Source organism: Amblyomma mixtum, chromosome 7, assembly GCF_055824585.1.
Source record: "Amblyomma mixtum isolate Tamu chromosome 7, ASM5582458v1, whole genome shotgun sequence".
Classification (NCBI taxonomy): domain Eukaryota; kingdom Metazoa; phylum Arthropoda; class Arachnida; order Ixodida; family Ixodidae; genus Amblyomma; species Amblyomma mixtum.
The window spans coordinates 5,295,933-5,322,422 of NC_143018.1; the positions used below are offsets into that span (position 1 = coordinate 5,295,933).

The 26,490-nt window shown below is 49.4% G+C and overlaps 1 protein-coding gene across 1 annotated transcript in view; it reads left to right on the forward strand.

The window, feature by feature from the left end:
* The window catches only part of LOC149334836 (uncharacterized), an 84,583-nt gene that overhangs the window by 34,760 nt on the left and 23,333 nt on the right, over positions 1-26,490 (forward strand). The window contains exons 3-4 of the mRNA XM_089551464.1: positions 1,266-1,515; positions 2,839-3,062. Coding sequence (XP_089407590.1) covers positions 1,266-1,515; positions 2,839-3,062 — 474 coding nt within the window. The remainder of the gene's footprint in view (positions 1-1,265; positions 1,516-2,838; positions 3,063-26,490) is intronic.

The window sequence follows — 26,490 nt, forward strand, 5'->3', positions numbered from 1 at the left end:
CGTCTCAGGGCCACTGCGACAGAGTTTCAACAAGCTGTTCGCACTGCCGCAGCGTCGGTGCGATCGCAGCGATGGTCACAGTAGTCAGCCAATAGCAGCTCAGCGACATGACTGGAAATGACGGAACGGAAACCATAGGAATTTGGCGTCCGCGTTATTTTGACTACTTTGCGCTACTGACAGGTCCGTAGCGAAAGAAACGGAGGCTAGAACGGTCCCTCTAGGGTTTGATTGTAAAACATTTTATTCGCCGGAAAGAGCTTGGCAAGAGGTCGCGTTAAGTGGTCGAGAGTACATAGCCCTCGACGACTTTGTCAGCCCACTCCACCGCCAAAACTTGCGTTCTGGGGTCAGAGCGCCACGGTTGAATACTCGGTGTCAAAGATCGCGCGCCGGAGGCCGACCCGCGCGCAACACTTCGCTGCCTTTGCGGCGAGATGCGCGTAGTTGCGTATCTAACAAAGGCAAAATAAAAAAATCTCCAAAACGTTTTATTGAACATTATAATACATCACGGCTCAGTATAATTACCTATGATTACGAAATCAACGCCTGCCACGACGTTTCACATTTATTGCTGCCAAATAATTTTTGGCCACTGAAAGGCCGCACCGATAATAGGGTGTCGAAGGCACCGACTGAAATCGATTCGTTTAGGGGGGTTTAACGTCCCGAAGCAACTAAGGCTATGAGGGACGCCGTAGTGAAGGGCTCCGGAAATTTCGACCACCTGGGGTTCTTTAACGTGCACTGACATTGCAGAGCACACGGGCCTCTAGAATTTCGCCTTCATCGAAATTCGGCCGCCGCGGCCGGGATCGAACCCGCGTATATCGGGTCAGCAGCCGAGCACCGTAACCACTGAGCCACCGCGGCGGGGCGCACCGACTGAAATCGGTTGGTTTAGGGGGTTTAACGTCCCGAAGCAACTCAGGCTATGAGGGACGCCGTAGTGAAGGGCTCCGAAAATTTCGACCACCTGGGGTTCTTTAACGTGCACTGACATCGCAGAGCACACGGACCTCTAGAATTTCGCCTTCATCGAAATTCGGCCGCCGCGGCCGGGATCGAACCCGCGTATATCGGGTCAGCAGCCGAGCACCGTAACCACTGAGCCACCGCGGCGGGGCGCACCGACTGAAATCGTTGCCATATGAAACGACGGCTGCGATTACCGTCGCAACGACAGTGCGACCGGGCCGTATTTTTTTGTTCGCGTCGCACCATGTGAAACAGCCTTTTAGCTGCAGTGGATTTGCTCGCAGGTGAGCGTGTTCGACGAGTACCAGGAGTGGGCGGACGGCCACTGCCGCTACGTGTACCGGCCCGACTGCGAGGAGGCTCGGCGGCATGCCTCCGGCTGGGCCATGCGCAACACAAACAACCACAACGTGCACATCCTCAAGAAGTCCTGCCTCGGGGTGCTCGTCTGCAGCCTGCGCTGCGTCTCCGACCAGGGGCACAGGGTCCACCTACGGCCCGCCATCTGCGACAAGGCGCGCAAGAAGCAGCAGGGTAAGCATAGCATACACCAGCTGTCCCAGCTAAATGTAACCAAACTTTTAAAAAACATGGGGTGTCCTAGCCGTCTGAAACCAAATGAGGGTTGTTCAGAGTCGCGCGACATAGTGTGCAGTATTTTTTTCGTTCCTCAAGGTTGACTAATTAGTTAAGCTTAATTAACTAACTCTTTAATTATTGACTTGAGGAACAAAGTGTCAATGGAAAAGTTGTAGATCGCTTTGAGAAACAGCTTACTGAGACCTTTGCAGCAAAGTAACATTTACGTAAAGTAGTATTTTTACCGGTCTTTAACCACAACCCGCACAATAAGAAAAAGCTTCCACATGACAACTGTGCCACTTCAACGTCCCAAGACGCGCCTGAAAGACTAAAAATCATTTTTTCTGAAGCCCTCTCTTCGATTATACTTTAGGTGCACATTGGGGCTGAGAAGTGAGCGAGCAGCTAGTCACGTGACAACTTTCTTTTAAGGCCAATAAATGAAGCTACGTGAATCGTAACTTGAGGGAAACAGCACTACTAGCGGTTTTTCGAGGTGATCTAAAACTTTTTCATTGACACTTTCTTCCTGAAGTGAATATTAAAAAGTTAGCTAATTAAACATAGCTAATTAATTAACTTTGAAGAGCGAAAAAAATACTCAAGACTAGGCCACGCGACTATGAACAACCCTGAGTTAGTTTCACTGGACTAGGAAACTTCCCCTTTTTTAAAAGTTTGGTTACATTTAGCTGGGACACCCGGTATATATGGTGTTGGGCCACCTTCCACTGCAACTGGAAAGCAGTACGGTTTATTTGCCGACGGTATGACAGAAATTTTTCACCTTCATCCACTCTTCCTTTCCCTCCTTTGTACCCGCCGCGACAATGAGTGTTTAAAATATTTTCATGGTATTGTTAATTCATCCCGCTTTGCTTCATTGTCTGAGTATTTGCATTTTTCAGCATCTTCATCTACAAGGAGCTACCATCCATTGAATGTAACACCCATTCACGCGCGCACTGATATGTTCAAATTTAGTTTTTTTCCTCGTGTTATTGAACGGTGGAATTCTTTACCCGGTGATATACGCTCCCTGGAACCAAACCTATTTTTCAATGTTGTTGCAAATCTGTGATTAGTCTATTGAATTACTGTTCTGTATTTTAATGGTGTTCACTTCTGAATATGTTGTCCCTCTCTGCCTTTTCTTTTCTCTTCCACTCCTGCAATAGCCCCATCGGGGCTGCAGTATATGTAAATAAATAAATAAATAAATAAATAAATAAATAAATAAATAAATAAATAAATAAATAAACTGCTGTGTCGTAGGCAAGCCGTGCCCGAACCGGCGCTGTTCGGGTCGCCTGGAGGTGCAGCCGTGCCGCGGCCACTGCGGCTACCCGGTGACGCACTTCTGGCGCCACACCGAGTCGGCGGTGTTCTTCCAGGCCAAGGGGCTGCACGACCACCCGCCCCCCGAGCCAAAGGCCACGGCCGAGGCCCGAAGGGCGCTCAGGGCCAAGCGCACAGCACCGGACCCCACCGCGGCAAAGGTAGGGACTGCGTGATGCCTGCCGCGTTTGTAGGCGTTGTAGAAGCCCGTGTTGATGCGATTCGCATACAACTTTTTCGCTCAACTAGAAATTTCTCAACATAAGGTTGGCCTTGATGGCCCGCTGTCCAGGAATCGCAGAAGGCAGATGTCTGAAGTCGCGCTGCGACTGCTGTGCAGGCCTTTCTTGCTTTTATGCGAAGCATATTACTCGCACAACCGAGCTCTTCCTTGCTGCGCCGCGCACGGCCGCGTAGCTACCACTTGACCTTCATCGGCGCACCACGTGATATGACGTCACAACAGCTGTGAAAGCTGGGGCCTCGTCCGCTCGCTTGCGGACGCGCAGCCTGCGCCGGCGGCCTAACTCCCGCTCCTACCGCTAGGAGATACTGACGTCACGCAAAAGGCGACGCACTCGTTGAGTCAGTTGAGCAGCGAGATGTCGGCCAGGGAGAGGGCGGCTCGCCAGACCGCAAAACTATGCTTCGCATCCTAGGCTTAATCATAAGCTAAGCCAGGCCATTTTTTTTGTTAGTGTCATCATCATTATTATTATTATTATTATTATTATTATTATTATTATTATTATTATTACTGTTCAATTGAATTCAATTTTATTTCGAATCTTTTTTACGAAAGATACAAAACACTTTTCGGACCCATAGCCAACGGCTAGTTCGGGTCCAAGTACACAAAATATGTAAAAGCAAATTCAAAAACGGTAGACTTATACAAAATAACGTAAGCCGCCGCGGTGGCTCAGTGGCTATGGTGCTCGGCTGCTGGCCCGAAAGACGCGGGTTCGATCCCGGTCGCGGCGGCTGAATTTCTTTGGAGGAGAAATTCGAGGCCCGTGTACTGTGCGATGTCAGTGCACGTTAAAGAACCCCAGGTGGTCGAAATTTCCGGAGCCCTCCACTACGGCGTCTCTCATAGCCTTAGTCGCTTTGGGACGTTAAACCCCATAAACCAAACCAAACCAAAATAACGTAAGCGCAGTACAAGATCTAAATAACACTGGTAGATAACATTCAGCGAGACAAAAAAGTAAGAAAATAGCTTTGCAAACATGACATGCAAAGAGAACTTTCAGACTTCGAGTGTTAGTACAAACTGTGTTACATACAAACTACATAATAACAGAAAACTGACGAAAAAGAATTTCAAGTTAAATAAGTTATTTCAGTTAAGAGTTTTTTTTAAAATACCAGCAAAATTGTGCGAATTTTTCAGAGAAATGGGTATCGCGTTCCAGATCTTTACCCCCGCAGACTGCACTAAACGCTCACCATATACATTGCTGATGGGAGGAAGGTTGAATTATTATTATAGTTCTATTATATTTTTATTATGCACTTTCCTTCTGGTCCGAGTAAAAACAGCAAGCTGAACTCGGAAAAGACAAAAAATTGCTTTTTTTGTTTCTCGTTAAAAATTTATCGTTACATACATAACCCCCAATTCGGGCTATGAAGAACGGCCCAGTTTCTCAAACGGTGTCTAAAAGACCGCCAAAATGTGATTACACAAATATTCTCTCCGAGGTAACCGGAAGCCCGGGCACGCACTACGCACGCGCAAAGAGGGGACATCGAGAGCATTTCGGGGACATCGAGAGCATTTCGGGGACATCGAGAGCATCAGGGGGCATTTCGCCTGCATGAAAATGCGGCTTCTGTGGCTGGTTACGGCCACTGATACACCGCACTGGCGATCGGTCCGAACGCACACGCGCTGCACACTTTATCGGCAGGCCATTATTCGAACGAAGCCAGCCCTCGTGGGAGAGAGGTCGAGCGACGCGCGGTCTCTGCGAGAAGGGCGCCGTCTCGGCGGCAGCATGGGCGCAGCTGCTCGGTGCGGCAACCCCGCGAGCTTCCATTTGTCAGGAGGGCACGGTCGTTCTCCGGCGGCGCGCAAACAAGCGCCCATTTGCCTCTCAAACTCTGCTCCCGTTGAAAAATGACTGCCCTCCCATTCCCGGTATAAACGGCCGCGCTCTTCGCCGAAGGGAACGTCAGTCGATCACTCGGCGGCCGCTGCAAGGCTCGCGGTGGTGGTCCGGCTGGCCCTCGGCGGGAGGGAAAATGTCACGGTCTGCTTGCTCTGCGAACGGGATCGCGATCGGCGTGGTTGTCTACGGCTCTGATGCGCCGCTGCGGTTGTTGAGTCGCTGCGGTGGGGCAGGTCAGTGCGATGGGCGGAGTGGGCGCGCGCTCTTCGAGCTTTACTCGTGCACTTAGCGGGGATACTGGCCAGGTTGGTTGAACAGCTTTGAGGCCTTTCAATAGCGCATTGCATGCAAGAGAAGAAATTGGCGTTGGTTCAGTGTACAGCCATCGGAGTTTATTCTGAGCTTGTCTTTCTCCCTCAGTCACTTCTGCTTGGGCGCATTGTTGGACATCCCTATAATGAAGCTCAATAGGTTTGCGAATTGCACCAAAGGAGCGATCTACGATAAAATTAGCCACGAGGTGACACATTTCTCCGATCGTTTGGAACGCAATTTGTGACTACCACGTTTCTTGCCTAATGCTGTACTTAAGTGTAACTCATGGGTGCGTTCATTCTGAATGTTTACTTCTAAGAGCCCACAAAAGAAAAATCTGATGGGATGCTGATGATAGCACTAGATTTCACCTTTCTCACAGCTTCTGTTGTAACTTGTGTGTGTTTGAGTCCGTTTCTTTGCAATTAAGTATAGTTTGTGTTTGGGCTAGTTGGTTGTTTAACACTGGAGTAAACTGCAGGTGCTCCATAGTTTTTTCAAGAAAATAAGAGAAGCCAGAAAGGGCGTTGAACACAGTTAGACGCCTACTAACAACTGAAGGTTTATTCTTGACACGAACAAAACGAACACGCAAACGATGACGAAAGAAGAAGCCACTTGATTACTAGGGGCAAGTCTAAGTAAGAAAGGTCGTTTTCGGAAACGGCTGAGTTGGCTCCACGTTGAGGTTGTCATGTAAAAAAAAAACAGCACAGTTTTGCGAATGCATAGTTGTGATAAAAACATCTCGCCGCAGACCCACACCACTTGTGGGGGCCGTGCGGGTTGCGCTATGTGCATCGTGTTGTTAACAATTGTGCTACCTATTTCTTGCGGCCTGATTAAGAAGCTGCAAAGCCTTCTTGCTGAGAGCCAACGATGACGCATCCTCCCTCGTGTCATTCTAAAGGCTTCAGTAGTTTGCCTTTTCAGAGTGTTATTTGATTCAGTCAAGATGGTTGCTCTCCAAACGTGGCCTCGCAAAGCCTTTCGCCGAGATGCGCCCTTCTCACGCCGAGAGCAACTAGCCGCGTTTACATGAATGCGACAGCAGCGCATCGCATTTCCTAGCGTATCCCGTGGAGCCGATGCGCTACTGTTTACAATTGCAGCATCAAGTCCGGGGGGACAGTGACCCTTCGCGCATTGCACGCGGCAGAGGGGTCAAGTGACCCCCATTTTGAGCCAAGTCTGCTTTGTTATCCGGCGGGGGGGTATTGTGTAGGCACTACAAGAAGGAGGAGGGACACCTCCAAACCTGTTTCCATTCACCGCTGAAGTCGACTTGCCATTCTAGATCTACCCCCATCTGGCGCATTGATGCGATGCGCTTTCCTAGCGCATTACCACCGTTTACCTGAATACGATGCGCTAAAAAGTTGATGCGATGCGCTGCTGTCGCATTCATGTAAACGCGGCTACTATGCCACGCTCTCGGGCGTCGCATGCATTCCGCTGCTCCCTTAACCGATCGTTGGGGCAGCTTCCGTTCTGTCCTTATTTAGCCTTATTTGTGAGCCAGCTCTAGTCCTGTGTCTACCTTTCTTCTTGTCCGTCGTTTTATGCGCTGTTTTAGCATCATGTTACCAAGGTGATTTGTCTGTAGTCGTCTCTAATTAAGAATAAGGAAGACATATCCGGCTGCCGGATGAACGGTGCTGCACTTCACTCGCCGAATGCTCAGAATACCCATTTTCAGCGGAATGTAAAGGAGTCTTCGTTTACGGCGCAACGTAACACCGATTTTCGGTCGTTATGGAACGAGCGCGAGGCTGACACCTATCCCGGCGGCACAACGCCGCAAAAAAATGTGACGTATTCGATAAATAAGTGCGGGTTCGTTATCCACCAAACTGATGTGAAATGTTGGTACTTCAGTTATCGGCTACGAGACAAAATAGGGCGGCACTAAAATCGTAAAGAGCGAAATACAACTGACACCTGTTTTTACGGGTCAATTTTTAACGAATTTGCTGCTTTAACGAACAAGTTCATATTAATCAAGCCGGCGAAATATTCCACACTTCTTTACATTTCCAGTTTATCAACAAGAGCAAAATAACCAGATCCGTCTCTATCACTCGATAATTTAGTTTTCACCTCGTCTTTGGAATTGAAGGGCAGCATCACTTACTTCCACTGCTTTTAAAGAAAATGCCGAACGGAACGCTTCAATAAACTGAGGCACAGTTTCAAAATCCACGTAGCAATGTGCGCGAAGAAGTGTCCGTTTTAAACTTTCTACGCATAGCTCCTTTCGATGTGATATGCGAACATGTGTGCGCACGTGCAGTGTGCGTTTAACTGTGCGCGAATGGGTCCTGCATTTCTATAACCAGAGGGAAGCTGCAAAACGTTGCTTTGATCGCTTTCCGGCAATTACGGGCACATTGTTCGGGGCGCAAATTATCATTTCCAGGGGGCATGAGAGCAGTCTGTCGCGCCGACTTGGCAACCTCGTAAGCTGGTAATCTTCCAAGCAGTAACAACGTGCACTCTGAACACGGAACGCTAGTGGAAGGCTCAACAATGTCTGGGCAGCAAGCGAGCCACAATTACAGTCTTTGTCAAAAGTAACCAGGCTGCACGTTTTTCTTTTCAGCCGTATATTAAAGCTATTATGACAGCCCTCAAGCTCTGAATCTGTGTATGGTAAGAAGAACCCCTCTTCTCACCTTTAAAGAACTTTTTGATCTTTAGGGAAGCCGTGAGGGCTCTGTTATACGAATGAGAAGCAAACCATGGAGCCCGGTTACCTTTGACAAAGACTGTACGTGTTCAGTAATAAAATTGGTGCCTTGCGAGGCGGAGAAAACACTCTCAGCAAGTTTGCACACATACTTCCTTGCGGGTGGAATTCCTGGAAGCAAGCCTCGGACAAGAAATCTAACGGGTCCACCGCGAGCGTTTGTAGTAGTGCAAAAGCGTTCGATAAAGTTTCGCACAAAAAGTTACTTTTTAGGTTCGATATTAAAAAACACCGAGCTTGCAAATTGTATTTCAGCCTATATTTCGAACTGACAACAAACAGTACGTTTCTTTCAAAGATCACAGTTTCTCTAAGCTTTCAGTTGAGTCTGGCGTTCCGCAAGGCTCCGTTATCTTGATATTTCTTAATGACACTGTAAATAACATTGAGGTTAATGTTAAATTGTACGCAGACGATTGCATCATTCATTCTGAAATCAATAATACTAAGTACCAATTACAGTTGAATTAGGCGTTCCAAGAAGACTGGCAAATGGAGGTTTGGTTTGGTTTATAGGGGGTTTAACGTCCCAAAGCAACTCAGGCTATGAGAGACGCCGTAGTGAAGGGCTCCGGAAATTTCGACCACCTGGGGATCTTTAACGTGCACTGACATCGCACAGTACACGGGCCTCTAGAATTTCTCCTCCATCGAAATTCGGCCGCCGCGGCCGGGATCGAACCCTCGTCTTTCGGGCCAGTAGCCGAGCGCTGTAACCACTGAGCTACCGCGGCGGGGCAAAATGGAGGTCAGTTTTGCAAAAACTGCATTTATGAAAATCACTCGCAGAAGGAACCCTCAACATTTTGTGTACTCAGCTGGTAATGCTTTCTTATTGGAAGTTGAACACTTTAAGTATCTTGGTCTATGTATTTGCAAAGATCTAGGCTGGGCAAAGTAAATTGATTATGTAACTAGTTCTACTAATCAAAACTCTTCTTTCCGAGGCGAGCGTTAAAACTGTTCACACCAGCTGTTCGGCTTCTTGCCTATAAATCAATAGTACTTCCTACATCAGAATATACGACTATTATCTGGTACCGCTATACTAAAAAACATATTAATCAGGTTGAACATCTACAAAAAAAAAAGGCAATTCCCTTCATCTACAACAGCTTTGGGCGCACTTCAGTCACAACACTTTGAACTAAGGCTAACCTTCAACTTTAACCGACAGGAACAGAGCCTTGCGCCTAAAATTTTTATATCAGTTAGTCAAAGGTGATTACACAGTAGACATTTCACATATAATCTCCTTTTCTGCGCGATACGCTACATGACAGAGACACACTCTAACAATAAGTCTTTATTCCACTCGCAATAACTGTTTTAAATATTCCTCCTTTCCTAGGACAATTATTGAATGGAATAATCTAGATAATGATGCAATCTTACTTCCCTCTATAAATCTTTTTTGCTTCCGCCTCGATCTGTGATCTCCAGTCTAACCATTCCAAGTTTAAATTTTTTTTAAGCTGTTTCATTTGATTCTTTGCGTTCAAGTTTGTAGGCTCGGTATATTTCCCCCTTGTTGCCTATGAAATGTTTGTGATAATACACTCCACCCCTCTAAAATCCCAGTTGGGATTGCAGTATCTATCTGCAAACAAACAAACAAACAAACAAACAAACAAACAAACAACGCCACGAAAACACGGTTTATAATTGGTCCTAGCAATGCAATCAATGGTCAAGAAGGTGCGTGCCCTGCTAGATTTCCACGTGCTCCTCTTTGAGACGGCCGTTGGTTCAAAGCCCCGTGTGGCCGATCGCCCACCGACACAGGGGGATCTCGCACACGACGCTCGTGGCGCACTCAACAAAGCGCTTTTCATGCTTCTTTTGACAGCCCTGCCTTTTGTATTCGTGAGTAATGCGGCGGCTCAGCTGAGCAAGCTTCTTGGAGGCTGGAAAAAAAGATGTCGATAAGTTGAACCGACCAACCTGAAATGAACTCATCGCGTTTTGATCAGCGACGGAAGCGAGCAGTCACCGAAACCAAGGAGCACAGGGGATTTTTTAAAACTCTGTAATGTTCATTAATCGTAGATTAATAGGGTAACTGTTTTTAGAGATAATTAATTAGAAAGCAGAAGGAAAAACAACTATATGCCGCCGGTGTGATCCGAACCCACGACCTCCGTATTTCGCGTCCTGTGATATGGCATACGGCGAAAGCTGTCAAATCTTTTTCTTTTGGGGGTATTTATGTGTAATGTAACCGAACCTCGGAAGTGTTCACAAGCGTCACCCTCATCCAAAGCGGCGGAAGTAGTACGTCCTGTGTTACTGCTTGTAATAAGGGAGTAATTACTCATTGGCATCCACCCGAGCGCAGCCATACGGCTACAAACCTTCGGGGATTCCTCTAAAGATTTGACCAACACTGTTCCCACTTCGAGTTATTGATCAATTCGCTCTCGCCCTACCATAAGCTTGCCGTCCCGGTTAGTTCAGTTGGTAGAGCGACTGCTCCGGTGAAGCGGTGGTCCCGGTTTCGAACCCCGGACCAGGACGAATTTTTCTTTAACTACGAGGTTTCTGAGAAAGCTGTATAGCTTTCCTCTGTAGCCGTATGGCTGCGCTCGGGTGGATGCCAATGAGTAATTACTCCCTTATTACAAATTTACTCCACCTTGGGGGATTCCTTTAAAGATTTGACCAACAGTGTTACTGCTTGTGCGACGTGGAACGTCGTCGAACAGTATACGAACGTATACGAACAGAAACGAACGCATACGAACAGTATACGAACGTATACGAACGCGATCGAACGGTGGGGGCGGAAGATGTGTGGGAATCTTGTTATGCGACCTACAGCAGAATCGAGGCCCTCGTTAGGTAATGGGTAGACAAGTGAAGGGGAAAAGAGGGCCTCGTTATGACATACACGATGGAAGCCAACAGTCCCCGATACCAAGCAACACAGGGGATGTTTTTTTTTAAACTTGTGGTGTTCATTAATAAGGTGGTGGTGGTTACAACTTTATTGCCACAAAATGGAAGATATTAGTTGGGTCTAGGGCGAGTCCAGGGTGGCCTCCAGTCGGTAGCGACCTCTTGAGCTCGCGTGATGCATATATCCCTTATAAACATGGTCTATAGAAAGTTTATAGACTTCTTATTGACTCTGTTGACTTCCTATACATATTCTTTTTGTCTGTTCACAGTGTATAGACAGCCTATAGACAAAATTTTACTGAAAGTGTTTGGCCATAATTCTATAGATTGTCTTTAGACTGTCTATGGAATTTGTATTGCCTATAGACTGTTCTCTAGGATTTGTCTATAGACAGTCTATAGACCTTATAGACAGAAGTCTAGACACTCTATAGACTGACTAAAACTTTTTTGTAAGGGTGAGGGCCAGTTGGGATGTTTTTTTTTTTGAACTGGCCAACAGCCTGTCCCATTCTTCCGCTGAGAGAGCTGGCAAGAGTGTCGTCGGAGCTGGTTTCCACAAAATATGGTCTTGGGTGGCGTGCGTCCCGTCACCGCAGTGCGGGAATGCAGGGTCATATTCACCGTTTGTGATTAGACATAATCGGTAGGGGCTAAGAATTGCCTTGGTTGGTAGGCGTCTGAGTGTCGTGGCTTGCGCCCTGTCCAGGTTGGAGTGAGGGGTGGGACAGGTGCATCTTTGCTCGCGACAAAAGTTTGTAATCTCCGCGTACGAGCGAGGCGCCTCGGTGGGAGCGTCCGTTCCCGAGAGGTCTCCCGTCCCCGCGGTTGGCTAAAGCTCGGGCTAGACGGTGGAGCCCGTCGTTTCCAGAGTTACCCGCGTGAGCTAGAACCCATATGAGACTGATGTTGTGATCGAGAGTTCGGTTGCGCAGAATTCACATTGCGAGCGCGCTTACTGACTTTTTGGAGGAATTTTGAATGGCGCTCTCGGATTCGCTTAGAATAGTTTTGGTGCGGGGATCTGCGATGGCCAGTGCGATAGCTGCTTCCTCCGCCTCGCGTATAGAGCTAGCGTGTTGTGCCATTAATGAGGGCTAACTTTGGAGTTGTCATACATGCCACGTATGTTCCACCTTTGATGTGTTGAGCTGCGTCCACGTACGCTGCTCGCGGTTCGTCTTCGTACTGCTTCTCAAGGGCCTGCGCCCTTGCTTTCTTGTGGGCGTCGTCGTGTCTGCCTGGCAGCATGTTCTTGGCTACTGGTTTAATGACTAGTCTGCTAGTAATGTCGACTGATAAGTGTGATGTTGCGCATACCTCCTCAACGGGGTTGACGTGGAGTTTGTCGAGAATTACGCGTCCCGCAGCAGTGCGCGACAAGCGGGTCACTTGTGCCGTCTTTTGTATAGCGTGAGCTACTCTAGCCGAGGTTAAGCAGTTTCGCGTGGCTTCTGGAGAGCCGTGCTGCGCATGCGCGAGGAACAAGTGACGTCACTACGCACAGCTGGCGTGCCTTTCCTTGAAATGATCGGAGTGTAAAGGCGCGCTCAAACTAGCGGGAAACTTCCCGCAGGGGCGCAGCGTCAACGGCGCCGGTGCGTCTCAACTCCCCGGAATCACGCTCACACTGCGCGCGTTTTCTCGCTGCGATTGTCTTGGGATGTAGAGGGAGGAGGCGTTGAGAGAGGGCAAAGCAACCGCCGAGTGCCTCGCCGGACGCAGGACGCGAGCAGCCTTCGCCTCCGCCGACGGGGTCACTGAACTGGGACCGACGTCACGGTTCACGGTCAGCCCCCATTGGCTGTTCTCGTCAGCGGCACGGAAAAAATAGCTCCCGGACCCATGCTCTGCGGGACGGCACAGCAGCCTGTCTGCGGGAAAAAAACCGGCTTGTGCGGGAAGCGGCACGTGGAAAACGTTCTGCGTTGCGCCTTTTCCCGCCAGTGTGAGCGCGCCTTAAAACGTTTGGCCACGCCAACGCCAATGAACACAATGAACACCGACGGCCTATGGCTTCAGCGCCGAGCTTCTGGCACAACCTTGTCAATGCCTGCAGCCCACATCCCTCTCACTCCACACTGACGTAGACCAAGAGGACCTTTTCCCCCCCACTATGATCGGCTTCAGGACCGGACTATCCACTCAAGACATTATGTGGCAAATCCAACACGACATCCTCGATCCGAGACCCATCCGAGCTACACGAACCATCATAAGATGTCAGCAAGGCTTTCGACAACGTGTCACATGCTTCCATTCTGGCAAACCTCTCACAAATGAATGTAGGCACTCGCACTTACAACTACATCGCCGACTTTCTTCATAACCGTACAGCAGAACTTCACATTGCAGACCTCCACAGCGAGAAGATCACACTAGGCACCCGAGGAACACAAGGAGCAGTCCTATCTTCGTTCCTTTTCAACACTACAATGAGAGGCCTCCCTCCACTCCTGGAAGAGATACCTCACAGTAAACACTCAATATATGCCGACGACATTACCCTGTGGACCAACTCTGGCTCTGACGGGGAAATCCAAAACTCCCTCCAAACAACGATCGATAAAGTACACTCCTTTGTACAGGCGAACGGGCTCACATGCTCCTCCATGAAGTCCGAATTACTAGTCATCAGGGACAGACGAGCTCGCCTGCCCGTACCCGACCCGCAAGAACCTATTGTGCTTCAAGTCGACACACATTCCATACCTCCGGTCCGCACCATCCGCGTTCTGGGTATGTTAATACAGAACAACACGCAAAACTCGGAGGCCATTCAGCGCCTCCGCACCACAGCCAATCAGATCAACGGCCTTATCCGCCGCATCAGCACCCGCCGGAGAGGTATGAAGGAGGATGACCTCTGTCGGCTCACGCAAGCTTTCCTCATTAGCAGGATAGTCTACTCCTACCCCTACTATCACCTCCGCCGGAAGGACGAGGAAGCTGTGAACAGCATTATACGTTCAGCGTACAAAGCGGCACTGGGGCTACCTCAGTACGCCAGCACACAGCACTTCCTCCAACTCGGCATCTACAACACGCTCACAGAACTCATAGAGGCACACAACACCGCCCAAATCCACCGCCTCTCCCGCACTAAACACGGGCGGCTCATACTTGACCGTCTCAACATCAACCCCATAGGCGACGTCCACCCCACGACGCCCATTCCGATAGGGGTCTATAGCCGCCTAGTTATAAAACCAATCCGCAAAAACATGCTACCTGGCCGCCATGATGCGCGCCGTCAGCTGAAAGCCCAAGCACTAGATGCTACATACCTTGCCGACGAACACGAAATATACGTAGATGCTGCACGGCAAAGTGCAAACACATACGTGGCTTGTGCAACCACGCCACAATCTACTCTCGTCACCGCCGCCACAGTAGTAGCTCACTCTCCGACAGCGGCAGAAGAAACCGCCATCGCGCTGGCCATCGCTTACCCACGTACGCGCACAGTCCTCAGCGACTCCAAAAGAGCGATACAAAATTACTCGGCAGGTTTTATCTGCCACCCCGCTGCACGCATCCTTCGCGGCTGCACTCCCGACCATAAGATCAACCTGGTCTGGGTACCCGCCCACGCGGGAAACTCTGGAAACGAAGGGGTCGACCGACTAGCCCGAGGACTAACCAACCGTGCGGCCGGCCCCACGGACCCAGACGCTCTTGCCGAGGCTCCCCAGACCTTTGCCGAAATTACCAACCTCTACAGAGAGATGAGACGCCAGTTCCCGCCTCCACACCCCGACTTGAATCGAGCGCAAGCCACCTTGCTCCGCAGGTTGCAGACACACTTCATCCTTAGTCATTCTAGACTTTCACTCATCACAGACGGGGAATACGACCCCGTCTGCCAAAATTGTTACCAGGGAGAAATCGCCACCCAGGCTCACATCCTCTGGGGTTGCGCGGGAAATCCGCCCCCTCGAACCTTACTGCCAGCTCCCTCCGAAGACGGATGGAACCAACTCCTCAGAAGGCCAGACAAGAGCATCCAACTGGCACTCATTTCGTGGGCCCAGGAAGTCGCCCCCACCTGGGGGCCACACCAAGCCCACCTGCCGTAAATCCCGCCAATCTATGGCAATAAAGTTGTTTCTCTCTCTCTCTCTCTCTCATCACCCCACGTACTTATCAGCCCGATTCATGCATCCACTGACCCAGGTCTCCATTATCCATTAAAGTCTCTTTCCTCCTCCTCCACTCACCCAGGGAGCCATTATGCGCACTTCCTTTCCTTAAAATGGTCGGAGTGTAAAACGTTGTCAATGCCAACGCCAATGAACACAACGAACGCCGACGGCCTATGGTTTCAGCGCCGCGTGTCTGGCACAAAGTTGTCAATGCCAACGCATGCAGCGCACAACTGTCACTACCGCCAGTTAACTTAAAGCACGGTTGAGGTGTCCACTGTTCCAAGAGGACAGTTATGCGCCTTCCCTCTTGTTCAGGTGTCCACCGATATGTGGACACCTCGCCCTCACCTCACGCTACGCATATCGTGGCATAACAGAGCTAAGCCACTGCCAATTTTGTAGCGTGAGCTACTTTAGCCACAGTCTTACCGTTTCGCGTGCTCCCTCCGTCGACCATACTGCGCATGCGCGAGGAGCGAGCGACGTCACTGCGCGCAGCTGGCGCGCCTCGCCGCGCGCGTTCGCCGCTGCCGCCGCTGTCGCCGGCGCAGAGCCACGTCACGTCACTGCTCACGTTACATAATTATATCCTGGCATAGTAGAGCTAAGCCACTGTAAACTTTCGTTTCGAAAGCAACACTACGCGAGTCGCCGAGCCATTTCGCGGAGCTGATGCAAGGCCGTACTGCGCATGCGCGAGGACGGAGCACAGCTGGCGCGCCGCCGCCGTCGCTGAGCGGGTGACTCAGAGGTGCCGCTGCCGCGCTCGCCCGTTGCGCATGCGCAGTAGCGGCGCATAGCCAGCGTGCCGCTGCCGCTGCCGGGCGCTCTCCATCGCCTCTCTCTCTCTGCTATTGCATTAGCTGTAGCATCTAACCCCAACGCCGTTGTGCTCACTGATTCCCAGAACGCCTGTCGCAACTTCAATTACGGATTAATTCATAAGTCAGGGTTGTCATTGCTGACTAAGCATCCACCCAACCAAGCCTCAATCATCTGGTTTCCCGGTCACCTGGAACTACCAGGAGGAAACGAAGCCGCTCACAGGCATGCCCGAGCTCTTCTATACCGGGCGTCTCCCCCTGATGACCATGAAGGGTGCCGTGACCTGATAGGTTTAGCAGTATATGCTGACAATCTCGCGCCATACAGAACAGCCAGAAAGGAGTACCCAACACCACACAAATCCCTCAATAAGTTAGAAGGGAAAACCCTTAGGAGACTACAAACCAACACATACCCAACACCAGCTAAATTACACGTGTGGTACCCTACACTATACTCTCCGCAGTGCCCACACTGTGGAGAGGTAGCTAACCTCTACCATATGGTGTGGGCATGCCAATTTAATCCCTTACTTGACCCCATTCCCAACCCCTCGGAGGAGCAGTGGTAGGCTATTCTGCTCAGCGATGATCCTGACCGTCAGCACTGGCTGGTGGGGAGGGCCACCGCAGCAGCAGCAGCCAATGGACTACAGGACTAGGCGGCCCACCCACATGTCCTGAAAATACTGAATAAATAAAGATGTTTTCAATCAATCAATAAATCTCTCTCCTCGTTGCTTTCGCAATCCTCCAGGTTTAACCAGAGCTAAACCACTGCCAATTGTTTTCCCGTGCGCGCGGTGCCGGCAGCTACAACTACGACGCCGACGGCTTTTCGACCGAACGAGTTATATACGCTGGTGCATAAACGACTATGTTGGGATACTGAAAAGAGCGCCATAGAACTACAGAGATAAGAGGTTGCGCTCATATTCTCAGCCACATACATATCGCATTAACAGCTAAATGCCACATGTCGAAGATCATGGGTGCGGATCGCGCCGACAGCATGTGGTTGTTTTTATGCGAAGCATATTGCTAGAGCTACCACTCACGCCGTCGGCGTGGGACCCCTAGACGTCACACCACGTGACACCGTGACGTCACACCACGTGACATCGGATGAGAGAGGCGGCCTCCACCTCGCGCCGTCGCCGTGGGACCCCTAGCCATCACGCCACGTGACACCGTGACGTCGTCGTGACGATGCCATCGCACAGACGCCGGAATGTCCTCGAGCGGCATTCCCGCGCATTTCGAACGCGCGTTCACACTCGGTGTAGGTGAAACGCTCGCTCCACCGGGCAGGCGGACGCGGCTTCCGTGGCAATCCAGGCGCTCACCCAACGCGCGTCTCGGGGTTAGTCGGCGTTCCGCTGTAGCCATGCCGTTGTCTTCCCCCACGACGAAGGCTTCTAGTGGTTGTATTAAAATGACGAAGTATGCAACCAAGGAAAGCCATGTATTACCAAGCCTAGCCACCAATATGCTTCGCACCTGACTATAGGCTTAACCTTAGCTATAGGCCTCAGCCATAATTTTTTTTCTTCTGCTTTCTAATCAATTATATTTAGTTTTTTTTTATTTGGAAAACGCAGTCACTGTCGGCGCGGCGGCCCAACAAGTTTTGGCTATTTCGACGAGTTAAGTGCGCTGGAGCGGTTGGTTTGCTTGCAAGCTTTTCGAATGCACGTGCATTCTCGCTGATATAATAAAAATTTGTTGGGCCACTGTGTCGACGGTAAATGCGTTTTCAAAATTATAAGAAGTGACATGGATATTGCTTTTGATGGGCTGCGCGCCTATCTATAAATACGGAGGCCAAAACTATTCAACATTACTTAACCAGCCTACTAGATAGCACGTATTAGCTATATTCTGATGCGCTATACCGCTGACGATGTTATGCCGAAAAAAGCGCTGTTCTAACTTAAAAAGCCTATTTTAAAAACTTGCAGAACATTTTAGGTGAAGCAGAGGGTATACACATCAGGTTACTGAGAAAGTAGGAGTTGTAAAGTCGGATACAACTTAAGTCTGCAGTGAAGCTCCGCCCACATTCAGCCTCCGAGCACAGAATTCCTCCACGACGAAAAAGTAGTCCGCTGCTTAAACGTTTCTAGTTACCTAAATAAGAAGCTTATCACAAGAAAAAAGACTATGAGCTCTATAATTTTTATACGTGGATTGTTTGATATAGTGAAACAATAAAAGGCTGACTTCGTTTACTGTTGCGACTGGCCAGCGGAGTAATACAGGACGCCGCGGACCGGGGCCCAGTGTTAGCAACTGCTGTTTTTTTTAAGCTGTATCCTACTCTAGCAGGCTCACGAAAGGAAGGAGATATAAGCCCATACTTTAGGAAGCACGCGACTTACAAGCCCGTGCACTTCTGGCTCTACATTTCTTGTTCCTTTGACCCAAAGGGTAAGATGAAAGGAAAACAGCTCCCAGGCTTCTCGCCCTTTGGAAGGCCGACGGAGTGACAGCCATGGCCACGATGGATGCAGCATGCCCTCTCCCTTCTCAGACCATGCGATCATCGAATACTGCCGAATTGAATCGAATTCTCGAGAACTGACTCCGCCGTCTAGGTAGAGAACACTGTGTGGCCCGAAGAAGGTCTCTCGCAAAATCCCTCGCTGTACAACGGAAACAGAAAGGTATGTTCAGAAACAAGAGTGGGAGCGAAAAATAAGCTGCGAGAAAGATTACCGATCCCACTCATCCGAGAGCACAATTTTCTCTTTGGCCTCTGCCTTGTAAAAGGCCTCTTTACGCACAGCGGAAGCAAGGCGCGCATTCACGGACAAGAGTCGAACCTACCGCGCCCCTCTGACGCCCTGGTCTTTTTCTTTATTCACCGCGCGTGTTAGCGAGAGCTCAGTACAAGCGTAGCCGAAGCAGAGCTTACGGCGGAGCCTTTGTGTTTCAAAAGCTTTGGGCAGCGATCGCTGCAGCGGCAACCTTCGAAGCCGCAAGAAAGGATAGAAAATTGGTCCAGGCGGTGAACACGCTTAATGTAAGAGCCTTCTCCGCCCTGCCCCGTCCCTTCTCCTTCACTTCAAGCGCTTTGAATTTAAAATATGCACCACGAATCCACAAAGCTGTTGTTGGCGTTCTTTATTCAGGATGTCATTTGGGCGGCGAACTGCCGAGCGTGGTCAGTTAGGTCGTGTTCGGAGCAGAAGGTCTGCTTCTGTCAGAATGGCAAAAGGCAAAGAAAGAAGAATGGAGAAAAAGACCGAGGCACAAGTGAAACGCACTGCAAGGCCAAGTGCTGTCTCCGCTGTTTTACTTTTATTTATTTTCAATCGTTCGTTCTCTTCGCTTTTTCTCCTGCGGCTGCTGGCGAGCGGTTGGACAACGTTCGAGGCCCTTCTAAAGTGGCAACAACACGTACAGCACGGCTCTCGATAGCGAGGGGGTGGACGGCGGCGAATTCCTCTTCGGCGCTCACTCACGCACGCGCGGGATGCGCTTCCGCCGCCGCGGAGGCAGGGAGAGAGCGCGCCAAATTGCCGCCCATTAGCATTATTAGGTTTCAGTCCGGTCCACGGTTCCCCCGACTAATGACGCCAGAAATGGGCCACTTAGCAGCGCCGCTTACGCGCCGCACAGGCGCCTCCAAGCGGCCACAGCGGTCTCTCTCGCGAGCTAGTGCGCATGCGCGAGTGGCTCACCGTGTTTGGCGCGCAGTGAGCAAGTCTCTCGAAGAGATATGGCTTTGTGCATTTTGTTTGCGAAGAAGTAGTAAAAAGAGAGGAGATAAAAACCTGAAATGTTTCCTTAGGGGAGGCTTACACAACTAGTCAGTTGGCTTCATGAGGAACCTGTCCTTCCCATGGACTTTCACTGAACACTCATTGCCTCTGGACATCCGGTCAGCGCAGTAGAACGCTTTGCTTGATTCGCTAAGTGACAGAGATCATATCTAACATTCTAACGCAAGAGAATATGCGAGAATTGCAGCAGGCAAGAATGGACCGGAACACGTACTGTAGTCGAGCTCACTTATAGAGAACCTGACGGTCACATGGATTGTGTTCATTATATGCGCTGTTAGTAATAAGGGGACTCTCAGTATATTACAGCCTATAGCACTAAGACAGCCAAATGTGGAGTCTATTTCATAAAAAATGAGTCATGCGCGTCTAGGTCTTCAAAGCAGACCCTAACAGAGTGCTTTTCAGGCTCTCCAGGGCAGTCATATATTCTCCTATTCGAGACCCTTGAGGACAACAACCTGCTTTAGGGGCGGGATATAACTGACTGTGGTTGAAGTGTCTACGTCACCTGGTGGCCGGTTGGCCACGTGAAACATTCTTAGCGGTAAAGCAAACAAGGAAAGGGGAGTGAGGGGCTCGTTATAAATATGAGAGAAGCCAACAGCCACAGAAACCAAGGGGCACAGGGGATTTTTAATTCATTTATTTATTTTGTGGTGTTAATCAATTTATAATACTACTGAATATGTTATCGCTTAAAGCTAATTGATTAGAAAAGCAGAAGAAAAAACAACCACATGCCGCCGGTGGGATCCGAACCCACGACCTCCGAATTACGCGTCCGGTGCTCTACCGCTGAGCTACGGCGACGGCTGTCAAACCTTCTGCTTTCGGGGGTATTTATGTTTACAAATAACCTAACCTTGGGAGTATGAAAGAAGCCAACAGCCACAGAAACCAAGGGGTACAGGGGATTTTTAATTAATTAATTTATTTTGTGGTGTTGAACAATTTAGAATATTACTGAATATGTTATCGCTTAAAGCGAATTGATTAGAAAAGCTTACGAACGTTTGGTGGCGCTGATGAACACTCTCAAGGTTAGGTTATTTGTAAACATAAATACCCCCGAAAGCAGAAGGTTTGACAGTCGTCGCCGTAGCTCGGAGGTAGAGCACCGGACGCGTAATTCGGAGGTCGTGTGTTCGGATCCCACCGGCGGCATGTGGTTGTTTTTTCTTCAGCTTTTCTAATCAATTCGCTTTAAGCGATAACATATTCAGTAATATTCTAAATTGTTCAACTCCACAAAATAAATAAATTAATTAAAAATCCCCTGTACCCCTTGGTTTCTGTGGCTGTTGGCTTCTTTCATATTTATAACGAGCCCCTCATTGCCCTTCCCTTGTTTGCTTAATTGCTTAGCGAGGGCCTCGGTTCTGGCAGCCTTGACGCCATAGGAAGCATAAGAGAGTTCTCACACAGCTTCACCCTCGCCGTTCGATGGCGTTCTACGTCACACCAGCGGTAACTCAGGACGTTCCACGTCCGCCGCTTACGAACGTTTGGTGGCGCTGATGAACACTCTCAAGGTTAGGTTATTTGTAAACATAAATACCCCCGAAAGCAGAAGGTTTGACAGCCGTCGCCGTAGCTCAGAGGTAGAGCACCGGACGCGTAATTCGGAGGTCGTTGGTTCGGATCCCACCGGCGGCATGTGGTTGTTTTTTCTTCAGCTTTTCGAATCAATTCGCTTTAAGCGATAACATATTCAGTAATATTCTAAATTGTTCAACTCCACAAAATAAATAAATTAATTAAAAATCCCCTGTACCCCTTGGTTTCTGTGGCTGTTGGCTTCTTTCATATTTATAACGAGCCCCTCATTGCCCTTCCCTTGTTTGCTTAATTGCTTAGCGAGGGCCTCGGTTCTGGCAGCCTTGACGCCATAGGAAGCATAAGAGAGTTCTCACACAGCTTCACCCTCGCCGTTCGATGGCGTTCTACGTCACACCAGCGGTAACTCAGGACGTTCCACGTCCGCCGCTTACGAACGTTTGGTGGCGCTGATGAACACTCTCAAGGTTAGGTTATTTGTAAACATAAATACCCCCGAAAGCAGAAGGTTTGACAGCCGTCGCCGTAGCTCAGAGGTAGAGCACCGGACGCGTAATTCGGAGGTCGTTGGTTCGGATCCCACCGGCGGCATGTGGTTGTTTTTTCTTCAGCTTTTCGAATCAATTCGCTTTAAGCGATAACATATTCAGTAATATTCTAAATTGTTCAACACCACAAAATAAATAAATTAATTAAAAATCCCCTGTACCCCTTGGTTTCTGTGGCTGTTGGCTTCTTTCATATTTATAACGAGCCCCTCATTTCCCTAACCTTGGGAGTGTTCACCAGCGCCACCCACGCTCTTAAGCGGCTTAATTATGCTTAATTGCTTAACGAGGGCCTCGGTTCTGGCAGCCTTGATGCCTTAGGAAGCATAAGAGGGTTATCACACAGCTTCCACCCTCGCCGTTCGATGACGTTCTACGTCACATCAGCGGTAACTCAGGACGTGCTACGTCCGCCGCTTAAGAGCGTGGGTGGCGCTGGTGAACACTCCCAAGGTTAGGTTATTTGTAAACATAAATACCCCCGAAAGCAGAAGGTTTGACAGCCGTCGCCGTAGCTCAGAGGTAGAGCACCGGACGCGTAATTCGGAGGTCGTGGGTTCGGATCCCACCGGCGGCATGTGGTTGTTTTTTGTTCTGCTTTTCTAATCAATTAGCTTTAAGCGATAACATATTCAGTAATATTATAAATTGATTAACACCTCAAAATAAATAAATGAATTAAAAATCCCCTGTGCCCCTTGGTTTCTGTGGCTGTTGGCTTCTTGCATTCTTAGCGGTAGGAGGTGAGGGCTCTGCGATGTTGTCGGCACGAACGTAACCATCCAAGGCAGCATCAGGACAGCTTTTGCCATAAATATACATGCATCTGATCGCCTGTTTTCTACAGAATCATCCATAGCTTCCGGGCCAATCCAGCGACGAAGGTAGCTCATGCACACAGAACGTATCAGCTGCACTTCCTGCTATCTGGCGATGCATGCATGCATGCATTATCGGGGACAAAAGAGGTATAGTCCACGCGGCTGGAGCCGGAGCAACAGAAAACTGGCATTTGGCGAGCAAAAGCACGAAACATTGAAACGAGCCAAGCGACATGCCTGCTGATAATAAAGGTCACGCATTGGCTGTCTCGATCCTAGATGCCGCCTGTAGATGGCGTTGCAACGCAGTTTTCCGTTGCTCCGTCTCCCGCCGCGTGGAGTATACCACTTTTATCCCCGATAGTACGTGGTCTCAGCATGAAAGGTCGAGCCGAGAGAGAGAGAAAGGAATTTTAATGAGGGAAAGGTGGAGAGGTCGGCCGGTGGTAACATGATCGAGCCGAATAGGCAAGCAATGCATACCACGTGACTGGCAGGGCATTCAAACTTTCCAAATTGCTCACAGCGCTTCTGCTTCCACCTGGGATGATTTGCCCATCCAGAGCGCACGCAGGCAATGACCGAACTTGCAGGCCGTCGGTGCGAGCTTGGCTAGCGGTTATTTACAGTTTTAATGCCGCCTTGTTGTGCGCCGCAGTTACAGTGACCATTCCGCGCATTTAGCCTGTTGCGCCCCCCTTCGGCTGCGCCTAGAGAACGGCCTGAGCGTGCCCTCACGAGAAAGAAAATAGCTGCGGCGCGTGAAGCCCCGGCAATCTGTTCTATTCTTGGTGAGATCCAAGTCTACTGCTCGCTTGTCCCTTCGCTGCTTAGGCATAAGCCTACAAACCCTTGTGTGTTTCTGTTTGTCTGAAGCCGGTTTTGGGGCAGGCTGCTCGCCTGCCCACCGAGTTGTGGGGAAAGCGAGCATGAGCAGCCTCCCCACGGTGTCAGGGGCATGCAGCTCAATTAATCGTGAGAGGCTACTCGCGGTTTCAGCACCTGCCATAGAAAGGCAGTGTATATATATATATATATATATATAAGATAAAGTCACCAGAAATTGAAAAACATAACAAGATTTAATTCACGACGTTTCGGCTGGAGGACCAGCCTTTTTCGCAAAAAGCTGGTCCTCCAGCCGAAACGTCGTGAATTAAATCTTGTTCTGTTTTTCAGTTTCTGGTGACTTTATCTTATATTAATCAATCAGCTGCGAAGAAATAATTTTTTCGATATATATTTATATGCATATATATATATATAAGAAGGGGGTGAAGATCGGATGGATCCGGTACAACATAAACGTAATTCGGTTGACACACGGTACAAAAATAACTTTATTCTAACGTTTCGACCAGGGTCTGGCCTTCGTCAGAGTGATCACTGACGAAGGCCAGACCCTGGTCGAAACGTTAGAATAAAGTTGTTGTTTTTCTACCGTGTGTCAACCGAATTGCGTTATATATATATATATATATATATATATATATTTAAGTAAACATTTATTGCGACTCGACGTTTCGGACAGAACCTGTCCTTTTTCAAGATTAAAGTTAGATGGTTCTTGCTCCTCTTCTTTCGGACAGGCTCTGTCCGAAACGTCGACTCGCAATAAATGTTTACCTAAATGAAGCGTTTCTCAATTTCGCGTTTTACCTCTAGCAACCAAGTACGTTTATCTTTTTGTTCTACACACACACTCGCACATACACACGCACGCACACGTACAGGTGAGTGCCGGTAAGATAGAGCTGTTGTATACTTTTCTCTTGAGGGATATTGGTAAACTGCCATTCATGCAGCAGTTCACAGTTCAGAAAAAAGGCACCCTGGCCCTCTATGCCGAAGACTTTTTCCAGGCGGTTCAGCTAATAATGCAGAACTGTCGGAAAACTGACTGTCGATTGCATCGATAGTTTTTTTGAAGCTATCGATAGTGTAAAAAAACTATCGATATTGCTACTATTGATCGTCTACTATCAATAGTATTATCGATAGTAGTACTATCGATGGTGTTGCTATCGATTGGTTTCACCGTCTCATGAGGCTTAACGTCCTGAAGAGGCTCAAGCTATGAAGGATGCCGTAGCGGAGGTCTCCGGGTAAATTTCGACCAGCTGTGGTTCTTTAACGTGCACTGGGACAGTTCGGAAAAATACCTGGAACTGCATCCGATGAAAGTACAAACAGCACAAGTTTTGTTGGCTTACACGACACTATCGTGCACTGCAGACGTCGTCTTGCTGACGCGATTGCTGCAGAAATGCTTTTCGCACACATGCTTCGCAACTAGGATATTCGCACGCTAACATTTTATCCAGGAACTTTACGTAGGGAACGTCTGCAGAGCTCGGTGACGCGTAGGCCTCGAAAACGGGCGAGTCCTGTCAGTTACTCATACCATCACCTCCATACCACACACTCGGGAAACCACACACTCGGGAAGTTCAGGATGCAGTGGGTACGCGCGGTTGATTTTATAGAATCGATAATACTGTATGTAAGGGGGTGCCCAAAAGAAACCGAACTTAATTTTATAACCTATTTATTCACATTTTAACTACAACGCACAACTTCCCACACTTTGCTGCTTGTAATTAGGCGCATGATTGATTGGGCTTCCTCGTCGTCAAGCCGCGGGAGATCGGAAGTGAAACGAGCCATGCGCTCCGCAAATTCGCGGCCTGCACCAGAATGCTCGCGGGAAAACAGTTCAGAGAAAAAATTCCAAACATGCATTCTGTATTGCGCCATGCAGAGCTCCCCCATCCGTCCTCGCGGAGCACTGACGAGACGTGTAACGACGCTCTCTCCGTTGCCCCTGCATTACGTGCAAGGCGCAAGACGTTCGGGTTGCAAATGGGGCGGTGGTGGGCCACCGAAGCTACCGCGGTACGCGACTGCTGACATAACAGCCGTGAGTACCGTTCGCGCTGAAATTGTAGGTACGCGCGTGCTTCCGGAGTCTGCGGTCCTCCCATCCTCAAAATACGGATGCGCCGCAGACATTCTTTTATGTCAGCTGCCTCACGCTCTCGCTTCCGCCGCCCAGCACGGACGCACGTGCACCACCACTTCTCTTTGAATAAGTCCCAGCCGCGGGGCTCGAACTCGGATCACGCCAGCGGCTCTGCGACCGCACGCTACACTTCTCTCAGAGCACTTGGATCTTGCAGCACTGATACATCTAGTCGCCAGATATCGCTACGGTCTCCGGGCCGACCGGGCAGGTCAAGGACAAGCGAGAGCGGGCGATGGTCCACCACGTGACCTGCATCTCTCCGGAATTCCAGGACACAGCACTGCGCGACCGCTTGCAAAGATTACAATGGGACATATACAAGCGGTCAAGACTGCTAGCTGCTACTCAACCTACCGTGCCAAGTGCCCGAAAACGCAGCGCGTGTAAATGGATCAATGCATCACTCAAATTGAATTGGCTTAGGAGGAGCCGCAATTCAAGCAGTGTGCGTTAAAGACCGCTGCACCTCGCCAACTGCACCTATACATCCCGGTCGAGGTCAAGCACGCAGTTAAAATCCCCGCAAGAAGGAACGGGTCGCGTGACTATCCTAAGGAAACGGTGCTAAAGAACGGAAGAAGTCATTGGTCTGGGAGTGGTCCACCAGCGCATAACACTGACGACGCGGATTTTGCGCTGACCATGATAAAAATCAAACGCGATAACGCGCCCCTCAGTGTCGAACAGGCAGCGGCTGCCATGAAGCAGGCTGCGCCTAAACACCCCCCCCCCCTCCCCCCGACTGCGAGACGAACTAAAAGAGAAAAAACCTTTCACAGAACTTGCCGAAACA